General features: G+C 37.7%; 1 protein-coding gene across 21 annotated transcripts in view; it reads left to right on the top strand.

Moving 5' to 3' along the window:
* Cntln (centlein) overlaps window positions 1-17,552 on the top strand; it is a 254,984-nt gene that overhangs the window by 60,739 nt on the left and 176,693 nt on the right. For all 21 annotated transcript variants that reach the window (XM_087904885.1, XM_085686221.2, XM_085686220.2 and 18 more), the window contains exons 3-5: window positions 6,120-6,204; window positions 13,932-14,066; window positions 14,661-14,840. In XM_087904885.1, coding sequence (XP_087761011.1) covers window positions 6,120-6,204; window positions 13,932-14,066; window positions 14,661-14,840 — 400 coding nt within the window. The remainder of the gene's footprint in view (window positions 1-6,119; window positions 6,205-13,931; window positions 14,067-14,660; window positions 14,841-17,552) is intronic.

Genomic DNA, 17,552 nt, shown 5'->3' with positions numbered 1-17,552 from the left:
TTTTTTTTTGTATTTTCTTTTCTTTTTAGGCCTATCCTTTGAAATTCTTTTCCCTCCCCTTTCTGGAGGAATTCAACTGACGTCACTCACCGCTCCACGTTCTCAGAGTTCTGAAATTCACGGCTCTCTGTCCTGGTGTCTGATTTCAGCTTTTTCTCCCGGACTTTCAGCACGTTGCTGGGCGCTTCCTTCTCAGGGTCCCCCGGCGTAGTTGTCAGGGTCCCTCAGCGTCCCGGGGTTTCGAGCACCAGTTGCGGGGGGCATCCTGTCCAGCAGGAATGAACGCCACCAAAAACGAGAATTCCTTCTCTGGTCACATCTTTATTTGGAGCATTCCCTTGAGGAAAATTGGGGGAAGGGAAGATAGAGCAGGGACAAGAGAAAGCTTAGAGAGAGAGCGTTGGGCCCCGAGGCAGCTGCTTATAAACGGTGGAGAGGCTTGAACGCTGTCCTGATTGGTTAATGCCATTCTGCTGGTCTGAGCATGTGCAGGCAAGGGTGCTCAGCCCCACGTGGCTACCTCCAAACTGCAGGACCACCTGTGCCTCCAGGTGGCTCCCAACAAGTACCAAAACACAATGGAATATTTTTTCAGTCAGAAGAAAGGGTAGAGTTGTATCATTTTCAGACAAAGGGCACAACTGGAGATAATCATATTGGATACTTTAAGTCAGTTTCAGAAAGATAAATATTATATGTTTTCATTCATTTGTTTCTTGATTTTATTTTATTTTTTTTGCAATCCTATCCAACATTTGTGATCTTTAATAAGAACCTGTGAAGTTACAATTGCCTCATTTTTTTTAAAGTTTATTAAATTATGAAAGTTTTCATTTCTGCCCCTCCTCCCAACACCCTCCCACTCCTCCCCCCCCCTCCTCCTCCCTCTCCATCCCTAAGAGCAGTCAGGGCTTCCAGCCCTGTGGGAAGTTCAAGTTCCTCCCCCCTCCCTCCAGGTCCAGGAAGGTGAGTGTCCAAACAGACTGGATCCCAAAAATCCAGTATATGCAGAGGAAACAAGTCCCAGTGTCATTGTCAATGGCTTTTCAGAAAGGCTCCGGGCCAGCCACATTCAGAGAATCCGGCCACATTCAGAAAATCTGGTTGGATCACGTGCTCGTTCAGTCCCAGTCCAACTGGCCTTGGTGAACTCTCATTAGATCCGTCCCCTTGTATCAGTGGGTGATCCCACCCCTCGCGGTCCTGAGTTTTTTTCATGTTCTTCCTTTTTCTGCCCCTCATTTGGACCATGGGGGGCTCAGTCCGGTGCTCCAATGTGGGTCTCCATCTGTATCGCCATCCATCGTCAGATGAAGGATCTATGGTGATAAGCAAAATCTTCATCAGTATGGTTATAGGCCAAGGCCGGTTCAGGCACCTTCTCCTCTGTCTAAAGAACAGTCTGGGGATCTCTCCTTGGACCTGGGATCCCATTTATAATCAAGTCTCCTGTAAACCCTAAAATGACTCCCTTAGTTGAGATATATTCTTCCCTGATCTCATATCCATCCTTCCTCCCTCCCCCCATCCCAGTCCACCTAGCTTTCCCCATTCCTCCACTACTCCCTTCTCTCTAACCCTCTCCCCTTCCAACAACCCTCCCACCACCCCATGCACCCGAGGTTACCTGGGACTCTTGTCTATTTCCAATCTCCAGGCAGATAGCTACATGATTTTCAACAGGTTCACCTTCTTATTTAGCTTCTCTAGGATCACGAATAATAGGCTCAAAGACCTTTAATTATGGTTAGAATCCACATATGAGTGAATACATACCGTGTTCCTCTTTTTGGGTCTGAGCATCAGTTTTGAAGTTTCCACTTTCAAATATCAAAATTGGGAATAGAATTTCCACATAGGAATTTGAGAGGAAAAACACACATTTAGTGCTCCTTGCTTGGAATTTGTCGTTCAACATGTCTGGAGTTTCATGAGGAGCTTGCGTTTCTGACTGGGGCAATTCTCAACGAATGCTATTGCTTTGGCAGTCTATGAGAATTAATGGGTAGAATGTGGATACATTTCTATATTGATCTGTCAGAGAAGTCACCCTGACATCAGATTTGAAAGTTGCTAATACTTTTGTTGAGGTTGGTGGTGTATATTTAATTTTATCTTACTCTCAGTGGAGTCAACAGGGTTTATTTGGCACTTTTGAATGTCATATATTCATTACAGAAGAGTGGATTAGAACTTTTTTTCAAGATGTAGTTTTCTGTAGCTTTGGAGCCTGTCCTAGAACTCACTCTGTAGACCAGACTGGCCTTGAACTCAAAGAGATCCACCTGTCTCTGCCTCCCAAGTGTTTGGATTAAAGACGTGTGCCACCATCGCCTGGATTGGAAGAACTCTTAACATTGTTAATTAACTAATGTATGGAAAGTTCAAAATAAATCATTTGGGGTCTGAGAATCTAATTCAGTCAGGAAGTTGTCTGCAGCATGAGCATTGAGATCTGCTATCACCAGAACCCAAAGGAAAGCTATGTGTGCCTATAGATAGCCAGCCTTGCCCACCTGAGCCCTCGGTCATAATGAGAGACCTTGTCTCAAAAAGTAAAGTGGGCTCACAAGGCCTCGACTCTATACAGAGAATTGTAGGTACTTAAGGAATGTTAGGAGCAGGAGAAGTAGCCTTCCATGGGAAAAAGCACACCAAATGATTATTCAGTATCAAATAGTCCCCCAAAACATATATTAAATAGGCACTTCAGCCATTTGTCCCAGGTTTGAAACCTAACAGTTAGAAGTATATTTTGTCAGGCATAAGGATAACAAGACGCCTCCTTGCTTTCCGATCCCATTTGCTTGGAAAATGTTTTTTCCATCCTTTTTCTTTCAAATCCAGAGAGCAGCAGGTTACCTCCATAACCATCATGTCCCTGTTACGTCGATGGGCACATCTTGACTGGCTACTGGTTTTTGCAAGAACAGAGTTCCTGGGAAGAAGGTTTATAATCTATATCTACCTTATTTCCTCCAAGTAGATATTCTTAATCACCATTCTTCTACAAAAGCTCTCATCAAGATTACTAGGGACCTGAATATTGCTAAACCCAGCCATCAGTAAAAGCATTCATCTGCTTTAGTATATAACTGTTGTCAAATTTTTAATGCCATCATTTTCTCTGTAGCATCCTGTGTGAGTACTTTATTAATATTGTTCAAGTTACTATTTTTTGTCTAGATTTTCTTTTATTTATTTTTGCTTCAGTTGGTACAAGTTTTATTTTCAAAAATTTGAAATATGCCATAACATTTACCTGTTATTTTTTATCTAATTAACTAATTATTGGTTTTTCTAATATATAATGTATATTCATATATATGCATGTTACATTTTATATAGAGGCTTACATCTGATTATTGAGCTGGTATGTTAGTGTACGTGGGTTCGTGTGTTTTAGAGTTTTGTCTGTTTATGGTCACAACTTGAAATTACATTTTGTTGTCTACTTCCTCTACCAGTGTTTCTTTTTGTTTAATGTCCTTTTCTCTCTAGAAATGTTATGATTGCTATAAAATTGTCAACGTCACTTCAGCCTACCCTCCTGCAATAGGTTTTATATTGGTAACCTGAGGCTTCAGGAACAGTGGACATATGATTCAGCTGCGTTTAGGTTTGGGCTGGAGGGTGTTTTGATTTAAACTCATCTTAGGCCTGTTACCTATCTATAAACTTTTGTCTTTATAGGCTTTCTATACACACACCTTAGTTTTTAGCAAAGGCAGACAGAAGCTTTCTCTAACCTCTTTTCAAGTGCCTTAGATCTGTCTTGGTTTCAAATTATAAGTGCAGGAAGTGCTTGTGTCCCCTTGTCCCAGCTCAGTCCTATCCACGTCAGCCTATGTTGGAAGGCAGTAGAGAGCATCTTCATTGCAATTTATAGCTCCGTGTTTGCTGAGTTTGTGGTTAATGGGGTCTTTTAGCCAGGGTGACCTTGTCTCTTGTTTTCTATTAGTAATGTCTTTGAAGAGAGGGAGCCTGAAGTGCACACTTGTTATGTAAACCCTATTAAAAGTCCAGCACAAAGTCTTTTCCAAAACTCTGACACCTCCTGACTGCCTCTCATCTGCAGGACTGTTCTTCTGTCATCTGTGTCCCTTTGGTCAATCACTGTGCCTACTTATGATGCTTTCTCCTCCTTTTGTATCGATTCTTTGATAGTGAGTGGTTTAACCAGAGTTTTATTTATTCTATTTTAAAATTTTTTTAAAAATTGCATGTATGAAAATTTCCATTTGTCAAATTAATGTCAGCTCTTCCTTTATTGTCTTTTTATGTAATACAATATGTTTTTATTTTTTCCTTATTTATTTATTTAAAGAATTTCCACTTCCTCCCATCCTCCCAATACCCTCCCGCTCCCCCCACTCCCTCTATATGTTTTTATTTTAAAAAGTAGTCATTATTTACATGTATTTCTCAGAGAACTATGCTTTAGCTGTATAATTTCTATTTAATTAGTAATATTCTCACAGATTTAAAGCACATAGATAAATATTAGTATTCTAGTATTTCTTAGCCCAGATATTGGGTGTTCATAAATCTGTTTTTTCTCTCTTTAGAGTCTTTACCTAAAAGTAATGTTTTTTTTATCTGTTTTTCCAGAAAACTTAAAATACATTGTGAAATATATGGGGATAAACATAAAACACTGAATAAGATCTGACACATCTGATACATTTCCTCTGGTAAAAGTCCAGTGCTGAGACATGGGTTGCTTCCTAGGCCTCATGTATGAGGACCCCTTTCCTAACATATCACTCTTTTCCTTTACCTAGTGTCCAGTAGACTAAATTCCTCTGGATTCTTTGATTGTTGATCTCTTCTACATATTTTTATTCTTTGAAAGTTCCATGTGTTTATACACTATATATTGGTCATATATACCCCTACTACCTCCTTCTCTTACTAGCTCCCCACCCTACTTCTCCCCAAACTCTGTATTTTAATTCAATTTTGGTTTTGTTTTAAATAACCATTTGGGTTTATTTAAAGTTGCACATATAAGCTTAAGTGTGTGGGTAGTCACTGGGCCATGGGAACCTACCAGTGGGCATGTTTCCAGGGGGAAATGACTGTTCCTCACCAGCCATCAACTCCCGGTAGCCCCTCTGATAGGCTTTGTGTGTGGGGCCCTTATGTGTCAGTTGACTGCCTTGTTCAGGTAACCACAGCTCCTATGATTTGACCCACACAACAACCTTGTCATGTCTGGAAGTCAGAATCTTACAGTTCTCCCATAAGTGACCTGACATTTACATTATTTCTGCATTCTCTTCACTGAGCCTTGGGTAGTGGAGATTGATATGGAAGGCCTGTCCGTAGCTGAGTACTCATGATTATTTGTGCTTGATCAGTTATGTCTGTGCATCAGCTACTACCTACTGACAAGAGAAGCTTCTCTGGCTAATGTTGAGAGCAACACAGATATATGAGTATAAACATGAGTATTTAGAATTTAGTTTGACTTCATGACCATTTGGCAAACAACTGTTGGTTCCCCAGGCCCTATTACCTCCCAAGTCATGGGCTGTTTATCATGCAGAAATTCCCTCCTGTGGAGGGGGTAACCCCGTATAACCTTCATGCCATTGTTACCTCTTGGACACATCTTGTCAGCAGGTCAGGACTAAAGCATGTAGTGTCCAGTATTGGATAAGGCCTTTGAATGTGTTTATCATCCATCTATATAAAAGACATATTAATAAGAGCAGATTTTCTTATTTATTAAATTCTTGAAAATTATTTTATGATCAAAGTTAACTTATGTTTAATTGTGTTTCACACATTGATTATCATCTAGCTATACCTAGAAACTAAACTGTTTCTTGAAAATGAAGTTGTCAGTTGTCAGCAGTGGGTAAGTTGCTGTCATCTGCCATATGGTTTCTGATTAATTCTGCAAGAGCTGATGACACAACATAATTCAATTCTTTATGCATTAAAATCATGTTTGTTACCAGGATGTGAACATTTAAAGGTTTGGTTACGAGCTGAGAGAGTGATAGATACTGCTTGGCATGGAGGAGCTTCTGGGAAGCAACACAACAGCAACAGTAACTATTGGAATGCCTAGGAATTATGACTAATAAACACTATTTTTCTGTTTCTAGAGAAAAACAGAAATCTGAAGTCAAAGACCGAAAAGTTCTGGAAATTTTACAAGTCAAGGATGTTAAAATACAAGAACTGGAGCAGGTTGTATTCTAATAGGAATATCAAATATTATGTTTGCTTCAGGTTGTAGATATTTAAAATTATTTGAAATTTGTGTTATAGTATTTCATTAAGAATATCAGAGTTATTCATGAAAGAATTGTTTTGAAATTACTGTAGTCAATTTTTTTATTATTATACCATGTTTCTACCCTACTCTTAGTCTTCTAGGTTGATTAGGTATAAAACTCATTAAAATGCTTAACAGGCTTTTGGGGATTTTAAAATAATATCTATCATTCATTGTTTTATTGTATCTTGTTTTTGCTACATTAATAGTCATGTGTTTCTGATACATATATTTTTACATGGTTTTGGTTATAGAAAAGATCCACAATAATTGGTATTATTCTATTTTACCTTTGAAAATTTGTATTATTGAAAGTTTGTACAATTATTTGCATTATTTACAGTCTTATCTTTTACATATAACTTAAATCACAGAATTAAACAAAAATTTATAGTTTGCATGTATTTTTATAATCAGAAAATGAGTACCACAAAATGTATGTGCTCTCCCTGGACCACAAAATTCCATCCAATGATACTGTGGGGGGTGCATTTCACAGTCAAAGCATACCATTCTACCTGGTCTCCAGTGTCTCCTCTCTGGCTCATATTGCAAAATAGATCTAGTCTATCTCTAAGAGTTCCTTATAGTCTTAGTACTAGAATTTTTCAGAGCTCTAAGCTCCAAGTCTCTTCTGAGACCCAATTCAAACTCTTATTTATTTGCCCCTGTAAAATTAAAAGAAAGAAAAAAGAAAAGATCAGTATAGACTTCTAGCACAGTATAAACATTCCTATACATAATTAGAAGAATGGGGGCATAGGAAGGAGGGATGGAACTAAAGCAAGACCCAACCCAGCAGGATACACAGTAAGTCCTGGAGTCCATTTTTGGCATATGGGACACATGACAGTGTGATCTGGGCCCCAGAGGACTTGGGCAGCCCTTCACTGTTATCCACATGGACTCTCTTTGGAGCCAGGTCGGCTCTCTGCAGCTTTCCCTGACAGGTAGTCTGCATTGCTGGCGTTTCTTCCTTCTTTTGGACTACACCAAGGTTTTATTTTACTCTTACAGTATCATGCATTGTTCTCTCTAGGGCTGTTTGAAGTGATGCTGGAATTGTTATACAAAGCTTGTCTTTCTAACCCTTCCTTTAAAATTTTGGTGAGATGACATGATTCTTGATTCTAGATACCTGTAAAACTAAATCATGTGAACAGTGCTAGGTAAGCAATAGCTGTTCCTCTTTACATCATGTAACACGCAAATGGCTGGTAATGCGGGAAGCACTTCCTTAGCTGGCTCTGTACAGGCAAAGTGCCACACAGTTCTTTTCCTAAGTCCAAGTGTTTCAAATGAGCTAAAACCTCTACGTACTTGATCCTGAAATGGGTGGAGTTCAACTATTTCTGAGGTGCTACTATCTTTCCTCTTGTCTAGCTGCAACAAACCTGGGCTGTTTTCAAAAGCTCTGGTGTCTTTTGTGTCCACGATTCCTTGACTCCACCTTTCACCATGCTCGTTTTACTTCAAATCCTCGTGCTCTCCACTTTTTCTGTAAGCCTGACTGTGTGATTCGTAATAATCATGCTTCCATCTCTGTGCTGGCTGTCTTTGAAGTTTTATTCGCCAGATTAATTAGTCTGTCATTTTAAAACTTAGCTTATCACAAAGTTTCAGGACACGAACTACAAACCCTTTATGAGAATGCATCACAGATTCTCTCTGTTCGAATTCCCCCTTGAGTCCTTGTTTCCATGGCATGTCATAAGCATGCTGCATTTTGTTCAGCATTCTCATCTGAGTTTTTGACCAAACTGCTTACAACATTGTAGATCTTCTGTAGTCTTGTTGTATGACAAGATTTTTCTTGGCTCACAGTTTCTGAAGATTTGGCCCGTTTTGATAAGGAGGGTTGTAGAGCACACAGATAACCTGGTGATGGTGGCCAGGAGCTTAAACCATGTCAGTGCTGGCTTCTTTCTTTGTCTGTTCTCTCCTATTCATCTGGGTCCCCCGAACATGGGATGGCTCTACCCACTTTTAGGGTGCATTTTGCTACCTTGAAATGCGCTCACAGACATAGCGTAGCATGTGCTCTACTTACCTCCTAGGTACTTACTTACCATCCAATCAACTTGATAATCAGGATTAACATATACTGTTAAAATACATTGCAGTGTATTTGCTAGCATGTGTGAATTCTGTAAATCTGACAAAGGTAAATTTAATTAAATAGGTAAGAATATTCTATATATTTATTGGTTTTTTTGTGGCACATGCCTTTTTTTGGATCTGTCTAAAACTCCGTTCTCTACTACATCAGAATGAACTATTCTATAGTCATCCTATGGGAGTATGGAATAGCATATCTGGGCCCTCCTGGAGCTTTGAGTTCTCAGTCTTACACACACCCTTTAGTAATTCCATCTGGATGGATTAGGCTCTTCTGCCTCCTACTGGGTCCTGTGGAGCTTTCTGTTCTGGTCCTCTACTCTAATAATTCGATTTTGTCTGTATTTCTTCTTCATCTCTTCAATTTGACAAAATATTGATTTGATAGAGACCTCAGTTCTCTGATAAATCCAAGAATTGTGAATTTTCATTTTGTTGAGTTTTTTATCTTGTATGGATGGAAATGGGACTTTAAAATCTTTCAATGTTGAACTAGATAAAAGACGGCCCTCTGCTGAATTTTGATTGTTTCGCTGAGTATACTAAGTACCCCCCATAAACACACAAGATTTATAGTTAGTGAAATACAGTATCAATTGGAATGACATTTCCTTGAGTTCAAGACTTTATTGTGGGTCTAGTCAGATGTTAGGGTGGGTATTTTTGGTTTTTATACATAATGCTTATTACAGAAGTGAAATATAATGTTATCACATGTATCATTGATAGTAAAGATTATCATGAAATTTCTTTTGATAAGATTGTGATGATGGAATGATCATTAGCTTAATTCAGAGAAAAAAAATATGAAAACTAAAGTTCAGCTCCCTGTAGTGTCGTGAGCTCTCAGCCCTCAGTGTTGTGAACTCTCATTCCTTAGTGTTGGGAGTTCTCTTTTCTTTTTTGCTTTTTTGAGCCTGGGTTTCTTTATGTAGCTTTGTTTTGTTTTTTCTTCTTTTTTTTTTTTTAAGACAGGGTTTCTCTGTAGCTTTGGAGCCTCTCCTGGAACTCGCTCTGTAGACTAGGCTGGGCTGGAGCTCATAGAGATCCTCCTGCCTCTGCCTCCCAAGTGCTGTGATTAAACGTGTGTGTCACCACCACCTGGCCAGGGAGTACCCATTTCTTAAGCAGCCTTTGTGCTGCTAGCCATCAGTATTACCATTTCCTACTGGCACTAGTTCAGCTAAGAGTACTGCTCATTTCTAGGTTAAAAGAGTGAAAAGAGTAAAACCATCACACTAAGGATTTCTTTGGGCTGATTCTGCAGCATGGGGGAGCTGGCATATAGGGCAGAGTCTTCCCAGACTGACTCAGTGAGGACATGAGGATTTAAGCTTATGTAGGCAAAAGGACCAGGCTGGTAAAGGCCAACGTCCACTGTTGACTAAACAGGAATTCCTGCTTCCCCCCGATTGCTGGTTTACAAGGAGTCTGCTCGTGCCTGTTAGGTCCATCAGCACTTGAAGGATGAGTGGGAGGCTGTAGGGAAACTAGTAAGTCAGGAAGGAAGCTGGTGGTAGCAGATATGGCAGCTCTAGAGCATCGCCTCTACCACTGAGTGGACTGCTGTGGCGGCAGCAGCAGTGTGAAGACAACTGAAGTGGTAATGGCGCATACAGTGGCTGTGGCCCCTGAGGAAGTCATGGTGGTCAAAGGGCAGACATAGCCTGAGGGAAAGCGCTGTTGCTGCAGCTTACAGAAGTGATAGGTGTGTGTCATTCCACCTACTACCATATCTAACCTCCCAGATCAGCAGACCAGTGAGTGCACTGCCTGCCTCCAACCTGGGCTGGAGGGGCTTGTGTGCGCTACATTAGTGTCCACTCAGGCTGCAGAAAATCAGCAACAAAACTACATGCCTGATAAAAGTACATTTAAACAAGAATTTTCACAAAACCCAGCTAATCAACAAATAAGGAAAAAAGGAAGAAAGCTCCCCAAACAAACAAAAGAACCTGCTAGCTGTGGGGAGGGTTAAATTTTTGTTGTTCTGTCTCAGAACTGGAGCTGTGTCACACTGGCTATAAAATAAGTTACATTGTGAAACCCTTTTCTTTATTATAGGAAATGACGTGACTTCTGATAACCTAGTATACTGCAGTTAATGAAATGTTGCTCTTTAGTGTTCTCTCTCCTCTCTCTCTCTCTCTCTCTCTCTCTCTCTCTCTCTCTCTCTCTCTCTCTGTGTGTGTGTGTGTGTGTCTGTGTCTCTCTCTGTCTCTCTCTGTCTCTCTGTCTCTCTCTCCCGTCGAGGAAGCATAGAAATGAATGTTAGTTTTCATTTGTACTTATTTTCTTACTCCTTCCTTTCTCTTTTTCCCTTGTTTTAGTTGTGGTGGTGTCATTACTTCTCTATGTGCTGTTAAAGCTCTTATTTCTGTTTTGAAATAGTTTGTAGTCAGTGTAAATTAACTGTACTCCAGTTACTCTGCCTTAATAGCACATGGCCTCAGGAAACGGCTGGAGTATTGTAGGGTTTTAGGTTCTATGCTGTTCCCTAATCCACACTTACTCTATAGGCTTCTCTTGACCAGGGTTTAAATTATTCATTTCTTGGCTTGTCCATAATAAATTATTTGTTTCAGACATGCTTTGTCTTGTTGCCCTTTATGCTTTATGGTTCCTCTGAGTTCTGTTTGCTATTTTAGTATGAGCTCATGTCAGACTATGAGAAATTTACTGTAGAAAGGTTTGCTGAAAAAGTATCATACAGCCAAGTTTAAAACTAATTGTAGCTGTATCTACCTGTACCTTCATTATTTAAATTAGATTTTTTTCCTTAGGAAAATATACTTAATTCTTTAGAATTACAAAAATTTGGGAGTTTATCAACTTTCTATCAAAAATTCATCTTTGTGTAACATTGATGACTATACAATAGAATATCATTTGTCCAACTAATTATCAGAATATGAGGGTTTGGGCTAGCCAATAACTAACCCTACTTTGTGTTTTTATTTACAAATTAGGCCTATGTCTATTTCTTTTCCATCTTACTAACTCATACAAGTGCCAGTCTTTAAATAGTAAGTAACTCACAGATAAACTTGCCCCTTGTGTCCTTCATGTTGTCAGTGCCTGGTAATGTTCAGTTCCCTATAATAAGGAACCCTTGGGAGATATCCCTTTTTAAGGGTTTGAACCTATTCCAGAATATGTGAGAGATACTCTTAAAGTTTTTTTCACTTCTTTTGAAGAATAGGCCTATAGATGTTTTTATTTCTGAAGATATTTAATATTTATATCTTTGAATTTATAATTCTTATGGGTATTGTTTATGCTAAGAATTTGTACAGATCATTATTATTTTCTCCTTTGTTTCATTTCCCCCAACACTTGGTTTGATGACTCGATCAATCTAGTGAACCATTCTTAGATTGTATTCTTTTGCTAAATAATGTACTGTTGGAGGCATGAGCAATGTCTACTTGTCCTCCTAACGTCCCAATGATAAATGAAAGCACAGTTCTACCAAAGATTATTGGGGGCAGTGAGTTGTTTGGGCTTCCTTATAGAGCCTAGGTGAGGGGTTCCTTACAGGGATATAGGTCTTCTCCCCTGAAAGGCTGCACCTTGATAGCTTTTACCGAGTAGACAGGATGGCCTTTTCATGGCCATATAGATGGAGCCCCCTCTCCTAGTCTTCCCTGGCCTATATACTCCAGCTCTTTCCTGAGGTCATGTGCTATTAAGGCAGAGTTGTATATAGCCAGTAAAAGGAGATCCTTGTGACCTTCCCCATCATTCCAAGCCCATCTGGGATAATCATTTTGCAAGTGGACTCAGATGAACACTCCAAGATGGTCATTTCTGGGCTCAAATGATAGTCAGCAACAACTCTAGTTTGAAAATCTCTACTTAAAAAGTTATATTCACTCATGTATACCTGGAGACATGATTAAGGGTGTTACAACTGCATTGTCTGTGTACATAATCTTCCATTAAGGAGGAAACAGCTGAACTATATAGTGAGAAGAAATGGATATATCATAGTGTGTTCATAATGGAGCCATGTTTTCCACCAGTGTAATTGACTTGCAACTATATCCACCCATATGGATGAATCTAGAAGAAAATATTGAACAAAAATAGCAAGACACAGAACATGTATAGGATAATTTAATATAATGTTAAAGGTGAGGCAAATTATATAATATATTAAATAAGAATGTATATTTCTTTAAACTGTTGAAAAGAAAAGATAAGAAAACAGATACATCCTTCCAGTATAGCTGCTACCTCTGGAGTGACTGGACAGGGGCTGGGGTGCGAGTTGGTTAGAAGATAGGGACCTACAGGGACGTCACGGATAATGGCAACCTTGTGATATTTATGGGTTGACATGTAGAGTGCATCTGCTTTTTTTTTATTTTAACCCAATTTCATGCATTTTATTTAGATGTATTCAGTATCTAAAATAATTTTAGTATAAGTAAAATAAAACTAACATTTAACAATGCAGCTTTTGTTTTTCTTTATTTCTTTTCTTGCCAGTTGAGCACTGGTGCCGTCTTTAACTAATTCCTCACATTTAACTGCCATTCATTTTCCCCTTGAATCTTGCTCTAGAGTGAGACTCTGCCTAAGACAACCAACCAACCACAGAAATATAAATAAATAATCGAACAACAACAACAACCCCAGTATTTTATTCTGTTGTGTCTGCTTCTTGGTTGCAGACCAATGCTGATACTGTTGTATCATACCTGTAGGCTTCAAATAAGTGTGTGAGGCTAGAGAGCAAGTGCTCGTTAAGTGCTAGATGTAAGGATGGAGATATTAGTGAAAGACTCAGGGATCTAGGACAAAGTTAGTAGCAGGATATGGGTTTCAGCTGGAAGTGACGGCAGACATCCCAGCAGAAGTGTATTCTTGAATATTACAGTTGAACTAGATACTGGGACAGGGTCAGGTCTGATGCTGGGTCACAGTGTCACAGAGAGGCATTTTCTGAGAGAAAAAATTGTAAACAGAAGAGGCAGCTAAGAATTGAAGTACAATCTTCTATTCATTAGTTAGGTATAAAGTAAACATCTAGCTTTTGTAAATAATATTTAGTTATAATTACTATAATCTTAGTATTCTGCCTGTGGAACAAAATATTTTGGCAGTCAACTTTGCTGTTTTTATTTTTATTTCAGAAATGATTAATTCATTCAAAAAAAAGCACAGTTGCTTTTCTAGAACTGTTTCCTAAATGTTACTTAATAAGAGAATAATTATATCTTATTTTAACTATGTAAACATTTTCCTTATTAGAATTTTAATCAAATTTGGTAACTTTTTTTTTAGATCACACAAATGTTTGCTTTCAATGTAAGGTTTAGTATTTAGTATTATGTTTTTAATGTTTTTCATCCTTGCACTTCTGAGGTGAAAGTACATGGGTGTGGTGCTGGAAGTGAGAACTGTGGTATGAATGCTGACATCAACAGCTAAACAACTAACATATAAAGCTTATGAAATGAGCTGGTTTTTTCTTAGACTTGCAGCTTACAGTTGATTTCAATTTTTCTCACAGACTGAATCAGAACTAAGACAGGAAATAAATGACCTTGTAAAATGGAAGACTATGGTTGACGAAGAAAATGCCTTCTTGAGGAAAGAATTCAGTGATTTACAGAAGAAATGTAAAGACAAAAGCCAAGAGCTTAAGGTGTGTTGACTTGCGTGTGCCTTTACAGTGTCTTTGCTTTGATGTCCCCCTTGAAGTTTTGCTAACCCTTGTGGCACAGAAAGTGACAGGCTTGCAGGAAAATTGCCTTAGGCCCTGCTGTACCACACAGTTTTCTCAAATGCAAAAACTCTGATAAAGATGCTTTAAAGCTAAGACTCAGAGCTTTATAACTTACAGATAAATAGTTAATGATGGAAATGGAGCTAAGAAAGTAGGAGTGTGAATATGTGGCTTCTTGTAATTAGATTCTGATGGGACTGGCATTATTAATTGATAAAACCCAGGTCTGGGAGGATATGTCTGTGTGGGTCTCAAAAATAGCTGGGGACAGCATCAAAGGCAGCTTGATCAATTAATGGGCTCTTTGCAAATGTGTACTCATCAAAGCTGTCATCCAGTGGAAAAATATGACCCATCCACCTGCATGAAAAGAGGCCAATAAAGTACACAGGTGACCTTGGCCATCAAATACAGAAGAAGCTGCTCTGAGGAGGAAGCTGCACAGTTTATGTTTGCTGATTAGTTCTCACCTTTTTTTCCGTGTTTATCGGCCCTTATGGTCCTGCACTACAGGACACTAAGGAGTTTGTACAGAATAAAGAAGAGCAAAGCAGGCTGTTTGTAAAAAACCTGGAGGAGGAAAATGAGAAATTACGTACACACTGCACTGACCTGCTAAATGACCTGGAGAAACTGAGGAACCAGGAAGCACATTGGAGAAAAGAAAAACACAGTGCGGATGCGAAAGTAAAGGTATAGGATGAGGGCCGAGTCTGTGCTGCTGCTCTGGCTCTAACTTCTTACAGGAAGTCGAGTACATGTTTTTTCTTTAAATAACAAGTTATACATTCAGATCCACCAGTGGGAACTAGCATTAATTTATATTCTTTCACTTAAGACCCATAGCTTTTTAAATATTGATGTCGCAAAGCAGGAAGCTGACTTCAAATAGTTATCCTAAAATGTAATCATTAAAAAATAAAGGCTATTGCTTTTGAAATAAAGAATGTTTTGAAAAATATACTTAGAACCATTGGTTTGACTTTTTAAAATGAAGGCTTACTCTTTCAAAATGATCTAGAATTCATTACAATACATTTTACTCTTTTCTACTTCCTTTGAAATTATTATGTAAAGAATCCCCACAAAACAGTTAAAAATACATATGGGTCTGTGAAAGTGTTTCCTTTGGCTGAAAGGGAAAAGTAAAATTTTATTAGAAGATAAAAGTCTTTGTATTATTTTCTATCACAGCCTCCATCCATTTTGAGTATCATTTAAAAATAAAGCATTCTCTGGCATTCTCTTTGTCTTGAGGTTTTTGTTAATTTATTTTCCCATTACATTTCAAATTTTTCTTTCATCGTGTATTTTATTGAAAAGGGCAGAAACAAATAAGACTCTTGAATATGGAAGTCTTTTTGTGTGTGTACACAAGGAAATCTTATCTCAGTGTACATACGCATATATCCATCAAGTATATTTTAGTAGATTATTTGTGCCTATGTTTGCATGTTTAAGTGTGCAGATTTGTGCATGTATATTTATTAGGGGAGAGGGATAAATTGGAGAGTGAGTCTGTCAATTTTGTATACTGTATACTATTCAACAATTCGGTGAACCAATTAGCCATTGGGGTAACTGGATCTTGATATATTTTTTAAATTTTTATTATTTTCTCTGAAGTCAAACTTTCAGAAATGTGTTATTTCTATGAGTGTAAGCGATGCTGCCTTGCGCTCATTTACAGTCACACGGTTGTTCAGTTGTTGTTTGCATTTTTTGTGGCATTCAAATAATCAATTCTATGGTTTGCTCTTGCTTTTGGTTGAGGAACATATTTGTACCTTGAATAGGATTAATTGACCTTTCAAAGTCTGTGAATTGATAACAATCTGTATCTTATTTTCTTCCTTAATGTTCTTAATTTAAGAATTTTATATGATAAAAATGTCCTGCTCTAAAGTATTTGTTTATACCTCATCAGATTCAATAGTTTATTGATTTGAGATTCAGTCTCTCCTTTCAAATTTCCTTGCGTGTTATCGGTCTGTTCATAGACTTATTTTTGTGACGTGAGGCATTGTAGCTTTGTAACTTGAGTCAATATTGGGTAGTAAAGCCTACTTCATTCTTTTGGTAAGGCCTTTGTATAGTTCTTCACTAGATATAATATTAAGAACAATTTTGTTAGTAAATTACATTAAGGAGCAAATGGTTCAATGTTTAATTTAATAATTAATTTGAGAGAATCATTATTCTACCTCTCAAGAATGTAGATTATAGTATTATAGTAGCCTCTAAATGCTCTTGCTCCACCTTGTTAATTTGTCCGTGAACGTAAGCCATAAACACTCATAGATAAGGAGAAGTTACTCATTTTATCTTCTATATATACATCTATTTTCTTTTGTCTCTGTTAAAGTTATACTGAGATTTTTTTAGGTTAGATAGTAACTGTTTTTAAGCTTCTAAGTAAATTGCTAGGTTCTGTTCTAAATAGCTGTATATGAAGTCTTTTTATTTCTAAATATCTTTGTTAACCATATTGTCAGTATTTTTTTGCTGTAGTTACTCTAGTGACAATTGTGAAATAGTATCTCATTGTATGTGTGCTCTTTGGGGCCTTGTTTTTTGTAGTAATCAGAATTGATTCTAGAGCCCTGTGTCTGATAACTAAATGCCCTACTACTGAGTTATATCCCCAGTTCTCATTCTGACTTTAATTTGCATTTTCCTTGTGACTAATGATGTTGAGCATTTTTTCATGTGTTACTGATCATTTGCATATCTTTGGAGAACTGTCTATGCAAATATACTGTTTATAAGTCCCTCATCAGACACAGAATTTGGAACTATTTCTTTGAGTTTTTGAACAGATTTTTACTTCCTTGATATATATTTGGTAAATAGAGTAACAGCAACAAGAGTTGTCTTGCTATACTGTGCCAGTCTGATAGTTTGTGACTTTGTTAATACAAACTATCAGCTATTGTATTATATATAAGCTAATATATTATATATACAATATAAGCAGTACTGCTTTAAAAGTCTTATCTTTTATTACTGAATTTATATAAACTAAGTAGTGAGCATGAGCATAATTTTAAAATACGACATTGTGTGGTATTGTCTGTCTTGAGGATTTTGTTTATATTCCCATTAAATCTCAAATTTTTCTTTTGTTATGTATTTTATGGAAAAGGACAGAAACAAATAAGGCTAGCGTTAGTGTCTCCAATATCTGAATCTATCCACTTATACTGCTGTGAGGTAATGGTGTTTCTTTAAACACAGAGACACTTTTCATTTTTTATGACACTTATCACCTTTTGTTTTTATTGTTGCTCTATTTTTGAGTTATATAAGAAACCAATGTATAATCAAAGATCATGAAGACTGGATTCTATCTTTTGAGATTTTTATAGCTTACTATGTTTTATGAGTATAGTTTTTATCCATTCT

This window comes from Myodes glareolus, chromosome 3, assembly GCF_982192425.1.
Source record: "Myodes glareolus chromosome 3, mMyoGla1.1, whole genome shotgun sequence".
Classification (NCBI taxonomy): domain Eukaryota; kingdom Metazoa; phylum Chordata; class Mammalia; order Rodentia; family Cricetidae; genus Myodes; species Myodes glareolus.
Note: the sequence above shows the minus strand (reverse complement) of the source record. Positions and strands in the feature narration are given on the sequence as shown.